The 13,112-nt window shown below is 38.1% G+C and overlaps 2 protein-coding genes across 2 annotated transcripts; both read right to left on the bottom strand.

Annotated features, from left to right (window-relative positions):
* Nucleotides 1–3,289: 3,289 nt before the first annotated feature.
* On the bottom strand, nt 3,290–4,939 carry LOC128279826 (uncharacterized). The gene is made up of 4 exons (XM_053018493.1): nt 4,714–4,939; nt 4,466–4,497; nt 4,046–4,336; nt 3,290–3,361 (listed from the first exon to the last, which is right to left on the bottom strand). Exons 1-4 carry the CDS (start codon nt 4,937–4,939, stop codon nt 3,290–3,292), a joined length of 621 nt encoding a protein of 206 aa, XP_052874453.1.
* Nucleotides 4,940–8,491: 3,552 nt separating this feature from the next.
* On the bottom strand, nt 8,492–9,430 carry LOC108472015 (uncharacterized). Its single transcript, XM_017773544.1, has 3 exons — nt 9,047–9,430; nt 8,826–8,965; nt 8,492–8,783 (listed from the first exon to the last, which is right to left on the bottom strand). The coding sequence occupies exons 1-3, from the start codon at nt 9,428–9,430 to the stop codon at nt 8,492–8,494; spliced, it is 816 nt and encodes a 271-aa protein (XP_017629033.1).
* Nucleotides 9,431–13,112: the final 3,682 nt, after the last annotated feature.

The following is a 13,112-nucleotide window of genomic DNA, read 5'->3' as shown; positions in this document are numbered from 1 at the left end:
TTGTAAATTGCAAAAATATGGAACTTTAGGGGCAAAAGTGGAAAAATGCCCAACTATGTGTTTGTGGACTGAATCGAATGATTTGATGAATAAATGAGTTAATTTTGAATGTATATAGATCAAGAAGGAAAGAAATCGGATTTAGATCAGGGAAAATCAAAGGTTATTGAATAGTCGATCCAGTCCGTTTATTCTGAATACAAGTTCATATGCAAATAAATGTCTTTAAATTGAATTATATATATGTTTAATTGTCATTCAACTGTTATGAGTGTTGAATGATCAAATACGAGCAAGAATTGACAGGGTTACTGTATCCGAATGACCCGTATGAACTATAGGAATAGTATAAGATACGGATGTCATGACATTAGGATCAACGAGATGTGATTATGTGTAAGACCATGTCTGGGACATTGATATCATTATTTGATTACACGTAAGACCATGTTTGGGACATTGACATCGTTTGTAATAGCTTGTTTTTAGGTCAAATTGGAACAGTGATTTCGGGACCACAAATCTAAAGTCAAAATAATTATTTTATTATTTTAATAATGTCTACAGCATGATAGATTAATTATATGAAAATGCTTAATTCGGTAAAAAGGACCAAAATGCGTAAAGTGTTAAACTTGTGTTCTATTAGCTAAAAGTGTCAAATAGCTATGAAACTTAATAGTAAAGGTTCTTAAGCGATAGACCATTTATGGTTAGTGGGGGATGATAGCATGGCAATTGCTATAATTTTGAATTAATTATAAGGTTATAATGGTAAATGATTTATTAAGGTTAATAATAAAACAAAAAAAATTCTTTCTTCATTCTTCATCATCAACCGAAATTAGGGTGGATAAAACACCATTTTTGCTTTCTTCACTCGGCCAAGCTTCCTTTTTCAATTAAGGTGCGGTTTTAGCTCAACTTTTAATGATTTCTACGTTTTTGAGCTCGTTGTAGCTTAATCTAGCTAGCCCGTACCTTCATTTTTGAAACTATTATAGATTTTGAGATATGTCATTGTTGAATACTTGAGTATTTTGAAGTTTCTTGTTAGATTATTAATAGTTGTTAATAGTTATACAAGTTTTATAAAGTGATTTTTGACAAAAATGAGAATTAGGGATTAAATTGTGAAAGATTGAAATGTTGTGGTTGAAAATGTGAATCAAATGAAAATATCAGCTAATATGAATTCCATTGAAATTCGGCTATTAATTCCATTGAAATTCGGCTACCTTGGGTTAGGACTTAATTGTGCAATTTTGTATTTTTATGTGTTAAGGACTAAATTGTAAAGTAGTCAAAAGTTTAGGGGTAAATTTGCAATATAGCCAAAATGAATGTTTTAGGATAAATTGAATTGAATGAAAGTTTGAACGAGTTAATTTGATATCATTTAGATCAAGATAAGCAAATACTAGAATTAGATCGGGGGAAACAAAAGGTAGACGAGTAGACGACGTTTATACGAGCAAATACGAGGTAAGTTCGTATAATTGGAATCGAACTTTTCTATACTTCTGATTATTGAAAAGAACGTGTATAATTGAGATATTTGAAGTATGAATGTCTTATTGTTATATTATATGTGTTACCAAGCCCTCCAATTCAAATAATCATGTCAATGCACTCACCATACATATTAAATAATAATTTGAACAATTAAATATTAAGTTCGGATTATAGAAATGCAAAACGTAATTTCTGAGCTAACCCTCGTTGACTTTGTCTTTTCCTTTCTTAGCCGAGGTTTTCTGACACAACATTAACTATAAAAATTAAAACAATTTAAAATTATCAATACATTACCATAAAATTTCACATTAAATGTTTAAATTTTTATTTAATTTCTACTTTAATTTCAATTTTAATCTTAACTAAATTCATTTACTTTTCTATCTCAATTCATATTTTTTTCTACTCAATTTTCAACCAAACTTAGACATAACTATCTAAATTTCATCATAAAACCCTAATTTTGAAATTCTTGCAATTTAGTCCCTACTATGTAAAACTAATAACTTCTTTTACAATTTAATCCTTTAATCAATTCTAACTAAAAATTTTATCAATTAAACCCTAATTCAATCATTTATTCAACATGAACTATACTAAAAAACCTAAGAACTTCCAAAATCTCAACTTAATTTCTACAAAACTTTGTTCTAAAACTTCTAAAACATCAAAATTAAAAGAAAAGGACTTAATTAACTTACCTACTTAAGTTCCAAGCTTTAAAATTCCTATTTCTCCTTTTCTTTTCTTTTCTTCTTTTCTCCCTGTTTGTTTGTTTGTTTCTTTTTTTTGTTTCTTTTATTTGTTTTATTATTAAAATATTATAATAATAATATATGATATTATTCTTAAATAATAAGTAAGTACATATGTATATTACAAATGTATGTATAACATTTGTACACATGTAAATTATTATTACCATGCAATTGTGACAATTTAATTAATTTACTTATTTACTTTATTTAATTGATATAAAATAATATTAATATAATAATATTTACTTAAATAATAAGTAAACAATAGTAATTACTAATATATGTATATAAATATTCCACATGTATTTCACTATTACCACACATTTGTCACTCATGACTTAATTGTTTATTTAGTCCATTGAATTTCCTTTATTCTATAATGTAACACCCCAAATTCGGTCTAGACGTTATGGCTGAATCTGGCAGTGTCACATGAGAGTGCTTTTAGAAAACCTTAGCAAGTTTAAATTCGCTCCATTTATTATCTTTACTTAAGTCGTGAAATCACTATTCAAGTTATTACTTTAAAACATTTCTTTAACGCAGAAGTTATGACATCATTCATTTATACGGAAACCTTAAGTTAAGTTCCCAAAACGTATTTTTGGTGTCGCCATTTATAAATCAATAAAATTAACAATTTAAAATCCCAAAATAAACCCAAAACGGTTCGAGCTTATATACATAAATAATCTAGAAAATAAATATTACATGAAAGCAATAAAACAGAATGTAACTCATAAAACCAACACATGACTAGCGGTGGTCACCGTCGATTTGTGCTTTTATCTGTCGCTTTCGTGTGGCGCGCGCACGGCCCACTTTGTTGACCACACAGCCGTGTCTCACTACACGGCCAGTCCACACACCTATGTGGCATCGACAGTAGCATTTTTAGCTTTCGACGAAACGAGATTTTAGATCGATTGGAGTACACACCTGGTTTCGATTGAAGCCTAACGTAATCCCAAGCACTTTATGACCCTTTAATGGAAAGTAGCAAACCCAAATCCTTAAAGCGTTAATTGCTGTTCTTCAGCCCCTTGATCAACTCCGTGTCTTCCAACAGGTGAATAGTGAAACAACTGAAAAAGGGAAAAGAATAGAAGAGGAACTAAGGAATTTCGGTAGCAATGATGCTTTGGGAGAGCAAAACGACACCTTTGGGGAAACAAGGTGAAAACTGAATTTTCAGAAAGAAAAAAAAAAGATAGGTGGAAACTGATCAAATTCCCGCTTTCAATCCCTAAATTCTCTCCACCGAACCCTCCACTATTAGCATTTCAATCCAACTCAACCACTCACATGGCTTAGCAACAAAAATAATGCCTCCTTACAGACTCGAACCCAAGACCCCAAGCGTAATCCCTTGCCACTTAACCACTAGACCAGCAGGCCCATTCTGTTAAGTTTTTACCAACAAATTCTTATAAGCCCACTAACCAAAAGTCAGACTTTATTCAAATAAAAACCAAAATTTAGCCCAAGTTAAGGCTTGAATTTGGGACTCCCAAACACACCCAGAACACATAACCACTTAAACTAACAAATATTTTATGCAAATTAACACAAAAAAAAATGTTCAGATATTCCCATGATCAATAATCACAAAAGCCGAATTTACAGAAATTTGGGGCATTACAACTCTACCCCTTAAAGAAAATTCATCCTCGAATTTTACCTGCTCAGAAAAGGAGAGAATATTCCTGTCGCATTGAATCCTCTGGCTCCTAAGTAGCCTCCTCGGTGATATGATTCTGCCACAGTACCTTCACCAAAGGTATAGATTTCCTACACAAAACCTTGACGTTGCTATCCAAAATCTGAACTAGCTCCTCCTCATACGTTAGACCTGGTCTAACCTCAATCTCCTCCACATGCACAATGTGCATGGGAACAGAGCGGTAATTTTTCAACATTGAGACATGGAATACATCATGTATACGATCCAACTCTGGAGGAAGCTCCAACTGATACGCAACCAGCCCTACTCGCTTTAGAACCCGGTATGGTCCAATGAACCTAGGGCTTAACTTGCCCTTGTGATCAAACCTCAGAACCTTCTTCCATGGTGAGACCTTAAGGAAAACCAAGTCCCCCACAGAATACTTGATATTTTTTCTCTTCAAATCAGTATAGGACTTCTGTCTATCAGAAGCCACTTTTAGTCGATCTCAAATCAAGCAGACCTTATCCTCAGTCTCTGAAACCAACTCCGGACCTAGAACACATCGCTCACCCAACTCAGTCCAGCACAAAGGAGAGCGACACTTACGACCATAAAGTGCCTTATACGGTGCCATCTAAATAATAGACTGATAGTTGTTATTGTAAGCGAACTCTGCCAACGGCATGTACTCCTTCCAACTACCTCGAAAATCTATAACATAACCCCTCAACATATCCTCCAGTATCTGAATCACCCTCTCTGACTGACCATCTGTCTGAGGATGAAAACCAGTACTGATGTCAAGATGAGAACCCAAAGCCTCATGCAATTTCTGCCAAAATCGAGACATAAAACGAGGATCCCTATTAGAGATGATCGAAACAGGAACCCCATGCAACCTCACTATCTCGAAAATGTAGAGCTTAGCTAGCTTTTGCATGGAGAAGTCCGTCCTAACCGGAATGAAATGTGTAGACTTGGTCAATCGATTCATGATGACCTAAACAGAATCCTTCTTAGTGGGTGTTAGAGGCAACCCACTAACGATGTCCATTGTTACCCGCTCCTATTTCCACATCAGTATCTTTACTGGCTATAGCAAACCCGAAGGTAACTGATGCTCATCCTTAACCTGCTCGCAAGTCAAACAACGAGCAACAAAGTCGGTCACCTCGCGTTTGTTATGTTTCTCTGTTTTTAGATCATTGACTCTAGCCACTTGCTCGGGAATCGTCAGCAACTCGTCACACTATCTATCATTTTGGTACTATTATGTTTTGGAATTCGTATGGCATGTATAGAATAGACTTAAGTGAATGATATTTTGAGATGTTGTTGTATATAAGCCATGTGAATATGGTAACTTTTGAATGTCGGTATAAGTCTGAATTCCGATCTTTGATTTGTTTAGCTATGCATATAATTGCTAATGAACTTATGTAAATGTGAATGTACAAATGTAGTGTTTTAGATTGGTAACTCTTCATAACCCACTCCGATGACGGATACGGGTTATAGGGGTGTTACACTATATGTAACACCCCTAATCCGTATTCGTCGTCGAAGGGTTTCAGAGCATTACCGAATAAACGTAATCTAAATCATTCATTTCAAACAATTCAATAATCATAATATAATTCATCATTATACATGTATAACATCCTCTATTCAAACCTTCGAGGCCTAAAAATCACTTTAGAAACAATTTGGGACTAATTCGGGAACATTTTAAAATTTTAGGAAAAAGTTAAAAAATTTTAACTGCAGGGGTCACACGACCAAGTTACACATCCGTGTGTCTGGCCGTGTGGGCATTCAAAGTAGGAACACACAGTAATGTCCCAGCTCGTGTCCGTGCTTGTGTAACTCACTGACTTGGGTCACACGGCCAAGCCACACGCCCGTGTTCCAGGTCGTGTAACATTCAAAATTGGCCTTGCACGCCTATGTGCTAGCCCTACGTCTCACACGGCCAAGTCACACTCCTATGTTTCTAGTTGTGTGGACATAAAATGTGCCTTAAGTAACAAGTTTACCATTTCCTACTTGCTTGGGCATTAAGCAACTCAAAAATTATTCGTTTAACTTGTTCAAAACACGATCAAACACACTCAAAACATGTCAAAACAATTATCCTGGCTTCCATAACAACCAGTACAACTCTCGGAGATCCTTATACATTTTGTTTCCACCAGGATGCATAGCGTAAGGACTACTACGTGCCTCCCTCAGAATCGACAGTCTCAAATCCTCATCATTAGGTACACAAATCCTACCTCGAAAGTGCAATACTCCATCACGGTTAATCCAAAAATCAACAGCAATTCCAGCCTCAACCTGACGGAATCGCAACACAAGAGACTTATCTCCTACCTGCTTATCCTTAATCTAATCTAGCCATGCCAGTCTAACCTGCAACTCAGCCAGGAGACTGCCATCGTCATAAAGACTTAGTTGAGCGAACATCACTATCAAATCGGTCATAGCCCTACGGCTTAACGCATCGGCCACCATATTGGCCTTACCTGGATGGTACTCGATAATGCAATCGTAATCCTTAAGCAGCTCAACCTATCGACGCTGCCTAAGATTTAACTCCTTCTGAGTGAAGAGATACTTGAAACTCTTGTGATCAGTGTAGATGGTACACTTTTTACCGTACAAATAGTGCCTCCAGATCTTAAGAGCAAAAACCATCGCTGCCAACTCCAAATCATGTGAAGGATAATTAGCCTCGTGAGTCTTGAGCTGGTGAGATGCATAAGCAACCACTTTACCATCTTGCATCAAGACGTAACCCAAACCCACATGTGACGCATCACTGTAAACCATGAAGTCGTTGAAAGACTCAGGTTGTACCAGAACTGGAGCCTGAGTCAAAACTGTCTTGAGCTTCTCAAAGCTCTCTTGCTGCATGTCAGTCCAAACAAAGGGGACTCTTTTACGTAGTAACTTAGTCAACGGTGCTGCAATCAATGAGAACCCTTCTACGAAACGTCAGTAATATCCTGCCAGTCCTAGAAAACTACGAACCTCTGACACATTCTTCAGTTGTTTCCAATCCAACACAGCCTCAATCCTACGAGGATCAACACGAATTCCCCCAGCAGACACCACATGTCCCAAAAAGGTTACCTCTTGAAGCCAAAATTCACATTTAGAGAACTTCGCGTAAAGCTATTTCTCACGAAGGATCTGCAAAACAACCCTGAGATGCCCATCGTGTTCGTCCTCAGTCTTAGAATACACCAGAATGTTGTCGATAAACACCAAAATGAACCGATCCAAGTAGGAATGGAACACATGATTCATCAAATCCATAAATGCCGCTAGTGCATTAGTCAACCCAAAGGGCATAACTAGAAACTCGTAATGTCCATAACGAGTCCTAAATGTTGTCTTATGCACATCGGCCTCCTTTACCCTTAACTGATGGTAACCTGATCGTAGATCAATCTTTGAGAACATAGAAGCCCTTTTGAACTGATCGAATAAATTGTCTATCCTAGAAAGTGGGTATTTATTCTTAATCGTCAACTTTTTCAATTGACGGTAATCGATACACATCCTTATTGTACCGTCTTTCTTCTTTATGAGCATAATTGGTGCTCCCCATGGAGACACACTAGGATGAATAAACCTACGATCCAACAGCTCCTGAATTTGAGTCTTCAGTTCTGCCAACTCCTTAGTGCCATTCGATAAGGGGCGATAGACTCCGGAGCTTACCAGAAATCAACTCGATCCCAAATTCAACCTCACGGCTCAGAGGTAATCCCGATAATTCATCTAGAAAAACATTTAGAAAGTCCTTCACAGTACAGATGTCCTTAACCGAAGAGTCCGCAGAATCAGAAACACTGATGTAGGCCAAGTATACCTCACATCCTTTTCTCACAAGCTTCTCTTCTACCAACGTAGATATCACATTACTCAGATAATTCTGTCGGTCTCCAATCACGACTATCTCATTATCCTCCTTGGTCCTCAGAACAACCCTCTTTTCAGCACAAACTAGACTTACACGATGTTTCACCAACTAGTCTATACCCAGAATTAAGTCGAACTCCCCAAACAGAAGTTCCATCAGATCAACTAGAAATATAGTCTCTTGGACTTCCAACGGAACGTCTCTAAACAGTCTACTAACCCTAATGGACTGCCCCAACAGACTTACCACTGAGATCTCACTAGAAATGCTCTCATACTAAATTCCCAAAGTCTCAGACACAGAACATGCAATATAGGAATGTGTAAAGCCTATGTCTATCAGTGCAACATAAGGCACATTAAGGATTAAAAACATACCCATGATAATGTCTGGAGCATCTCCATCCTCACGACAGCGTGCAACACAGACAAGTGCAGGCTGCCTCACCTCAGTCGGCCTAGCACCTTTACCTGGTGCTCTCTGGCTTCGACCCATACCGTTACCACCCCTAGCCTATCCTCAGCCCCTAGGTGGCTGCTGTACCCCTCTCGGAAGCTGTGCAGTCTCAGCAACCAGAGTTTACATTTGATTACCCCTCAATAGACAATCCTTAACTCAATGCTCAGTCGACCCACACCTCAAACAAGCCTCAGTAGCTCTCCAACACTCGCCCGGATGGCGTCCATTACAAAGCTGACAGATCGGCACCCCAGTAGGTGCAACAGTAGGCCCAACTATTTTGGGCCCATTAGTCCTGGCCTTTTTCTTAGACCTCATCCCAGCACTAGAAGACTTAGAATCACTCTTAGACTTCCCTTTTTCACGGTTTTGGCGCTCAGAGTGCTTCACCTCCTCTACCAAGGCTGAGAAATCCTGCTTCCTTTGAGGAGCTATTAGAACTCGCAGGCTGTCTCAAAAACCATCCTCGAATTGAACACAGCGTTCATACTCAGTCGTCACCATACCCCTCGTATAGCAATCTAGTCTCAGAAATTCAGCCTCATACTCGGGGATTGAACAGTCCCCCTGAGTGAGATTCAAGAACTCACGTTGCCTAGCATCTGTATAGTTGGCTCCTACATACTTCCTCTGATAGGTGGTCTTAAACAAGTCCCAAGTCAACCGATCCAGCTGAGTGCCCTCCTTAACAGTCAACCACCACTAATATGCCTCATTACGATGCAAAGACACAGCCCCCTTGAGCTTCTGCTCCTCAGTAAAGTCCAAATCATCCATTATGCGCTCTGTGGCCTCCACCCAATACTCAGCCACACTCGAAGCAACTCCAGCGATGCCCCTGAATATCTCAGCCCCATTTAAGCAGAGTCGTTCTGTAACCGACCCACGGCCTCCAGATCCAGTATTGGCCCCAGCGACCCTCTCCAGAATTCGTAGCATAGCCTGGGACAGTGCGTCGTCCCTAGCTACACTATCATAAGACTCAGCATCAGTCTCAGTAACAGGTGACACCAAAGTCTCGCTAGTGTCCAGATTAGGGATCGCATCATATGCGAAGGACTCAGGTCGAATCCCTCTGCGGCCTCTAGTACCCATCCACGAGTACCACGAGCGCTCATCGTAATTATCGAATTAATCTGTATTTAGAATTTTTATGCACATCGGTTTACAGTTTTGATAATTATTGGTAGATATTTTATGCAGAACACTATCAGAGTTTCAGAGTCAGTTATCGTGGGTAATAAGCCCACTACGATTTTTAGTTTACACTACCAATAGTGTTTCAGTAATGTACTATCATAGTGGTCTCATAACACATACACTGTATTTTAGACAGATACAGACAAAATTTCATTATAAGCATGCTTTCAGACAGTACATGTCAGAGTTTCAGAGAACTTACAGGATCAGTGCTGGAGGCTTGATGTACCACATTCTCATTATCAAAATTACTTCAAATCGCTTTACAAATCATTTTACGAAAACCAAATTTTGAAACCTAAATCCACAATCGAGTTTTACAATCGGGCTCTGATACCACTAAATGTAACACCCCAAACTCGGTTTAGACGTTATGACCGAATCTGGCAGCGTCACATAAGAGTACTTTTAGAAAACCTTAGCAAGTTTAAATTCGCTCAATTTATTATCTTTACTTAAGTCGTGAAATCACTATTCAAGTTATTACTTGAAAACATTTCTTTAACGCAAAAGTTATGACATCATTCATTTATACAAAAACCTTAAGTTAAGTTTCCAAAACGTATTTGTGGTGTCGCCGTTTATAAATCAATAAAATTAACAATTTAAAATCCCAAAATAAACCCAAAATAGTTCGAGCTTATATACATAAATAATCCTGAAAATAAATACTAAATGAAACCAATAAAACAGAATGTAACTCATAAAACCAACACATGACTAGCAGTGGTCACCGTCGAGCCCTCCGTCGCACAGATCCATCTACTCTGGGGATTACCTGACAAATAAAATACACAAAAGGGTGAGTTTTTGCAAACTCAGTGTGTACATCCCTACAGACAACATGCATACAAATAGGTAACAGAATATAATTAATTCGGCCTTAGCCATTTTCAAAAACGGTGTGGACCATAGCTCACTCAGATACAGAATCAGAACAATTGGGCCTTAGCCCATGTAAACATCGCATGCATAACAGATCAGATTATCAGAGAAACATGCCCACCAACCCTGTACACCATCTCCATCCAACCCAACACCATGTGGGGATAGAATCGACCCACCCATCCTTACACACCAAGTATGGGGATAAAATCAACCCATCCAACCCTACACACAAAATAGTATCGTAAAATGGTACATATCAGATACATGCAGCACAACTGCCAGATAACAGGCTAATAGCCTTTCAGTCTTCCTTCTCTTCACAACAATCCCAACCCAATACAATGCAACACAGATAATATGGCATGCTTATAAGCAAATATCAGATCATCCATTGTCAAGTCAGAACAGGTATACAAAATCAGACAGTTACACATACTTAAATTAACATGCTATTGCATACAATCTAGTAACAAATTAGAGTATGGGGTTTAAGTAACGCTTACCGGCCCTACAGTCAGGTTACAATCGACTTGGGTGACCGGTGCAACCTTACAAAACATTTCAAACAAATTGGGCTCACACGCCCGTGTCCCCTGCTCGTGTGGGCCCACACGCCCGTGTGGCTCACATTGCCCAAATTGGCCAAGATGTACCTCGTACACGGCCTCGCCAGCCTCACACTCCTGTGTTCGTCGTGCCCGTATAGCGCACGTACAGCCTACTTCGTTGACCACACGACCGTGTCTCACCACACGGCCAGTCCACACGCCGTGTGGCGTCAACAGTAGCATTTTCGGCTTTCAACGAAACATGATTTTAGATCGATTGGAGTACATACCTAGTTTCGATTGAAGCCTAATGAATCCTGAGCACTTTAAGACCTTTGAATGGAAAGTGGCAAACCCGAATCCTTATAGCCTTACTGGCTATTCTTCAGCCTTTGGATCAACTCCGCGCCTTCCAATAGGTGTATAGAAAAACAATTGAAAAAGGGAAAAGAATAGAAGAGGAACTAAGGAATTTCGGCAGCAATGATGCTTTGGGAGAGCAAAACGACACCTTTGGGGAAACAAGGTGAAAACTAAATTTTCATAAAAAGAAAGATAGGTAGAAACTGATCAGATTCTCGTTTTCAATACCTAAATTCTCTCCATCGAACCCTCCACTATCAGTATTTCAATCCAACTCAACCACTCATATGGCTTAGCAGCAAAAATAATGCCTCCTTACAGACTCAAACCCAAGACCCCAAGCGTAATCCCTTGCCACTTAACCACTAGACTAGCAGGCCCATTTTGTTAAGTTTTTACCAACAAATTCTTATAAGCCCATTAACCAAAAGTCAGGCTTTATTCAGATAAAAACAAATATTTAGACCAAGTTAAGGCTTGAACTTGGGACCTCCCAAACACACCCCAGAGCACATAACCACTTAAACCAACATATATTTTATGCGAAATTAACACAAAACAAATGTTCAGATATTCACGTTATCAACAATCATAAAAGCCGAATTTACAAAAATTTGGGGCGTTACATATAATTAAACTTTACACTTTATTCAATTTAATCCTTATACCTAATTAACCTTTATTCACCTATCCACATTCTAATTAACCTCACAATTAACTTCGAAAATATTTCTAACAAATATTTACGAATCCATTTTTTAGAAACGGAGACCCAAAAAATACATTTTTTTGATAACTGTAAAATTCGGGTCGTTACACAATATGTCCCAAAAAACTAACCTCACGTAGCCAAAACTCACATTTGATGAATTTTTCATACAATTGTTTATCTCTCAAAGTTTGTAGCACGATTCTCAAATGTTTTTCATGCTTAGATTCATCACGAGAGTAAATTTGTAACACCCCTAACTCGTATTCGTCACCGGAATGGGTTACGAGGCATTACAAGACAAATACAATTCATAACGAACTTTCATATTTTGATACAATAAATCATATGACCACCAAGTTTATATTCTGTCAACATTATAAGAAAACACGTGTGACAGCCTTAAAACGACCCTAGTCGGAATGTGGTTTCGGGACCACAAAACTGAGGCATAAAAATAATTTAATATTTATTTTATTTCCTATAATGTGTGTTAACTCATGTGTGACATTTTTGATGTTTTGATTTAGAGTTATAAATGTGAATTTCACTAGAAAGGACCTAGTAGTAAACTTTGAAAGTATGATGGGGAAATGTGTGATGACTAATTAAAGCATGCATGCAAAACAATGGGCTTGCATGTCAAATTTCCCCCCCCCCCAATAGCTAGTGGCCAGCCATGACAAGGAATTATGGGCAAAATCATGTCATGAAACATGTTTGGTAAGTGGGTTATGTTGGAATAAATAAAATAAGGAGTATGGAAAAAAATGTGTGTGTGAAGGCTTCTCTCCTCCCCATTGCCGTGTAGGTAGGAAAGAAAACAAAAAATTTTGTTCATCCATTTCACTCTCTTTTGGCCGAAAATACTAAGGATAAGGAAGAGTTTTGCTTCATGCTTGGTTTGGAAGAGGATTAGGAAGGGTTTGGCTATACTTGCATCAAGATTAAGGTATGTTTGATGTTGTGCCATGAGATTCATGCATGTTTTGGTTGCTAACTTGATCTTCTTATTAGCCCATGGTTCAAATCTTTGTTATATCATGGGGATGGTATTTGGCCAAGGTGG

Source organism: Gossypium arboreum, chromosome 1 (assembly GCF_025698485.1).
Source record: "Gossypium arboreum isolate Shixiya-1 chromosome 1, ASM2569848v2, whole genome shotgun sequence".
NCBI classification, from domain to species: domain Eukaryota; kingdom Viridiplantae; phylum Streptophyta; class Magnoliopsida; order Malvales; family Malvaceae; genus Gossypium; species Gossypium arboreum.
Note: the sequence above shows the minus strand (reverse complement) of the source record. Positions and strands in the feature narration are given on the sequence as shown.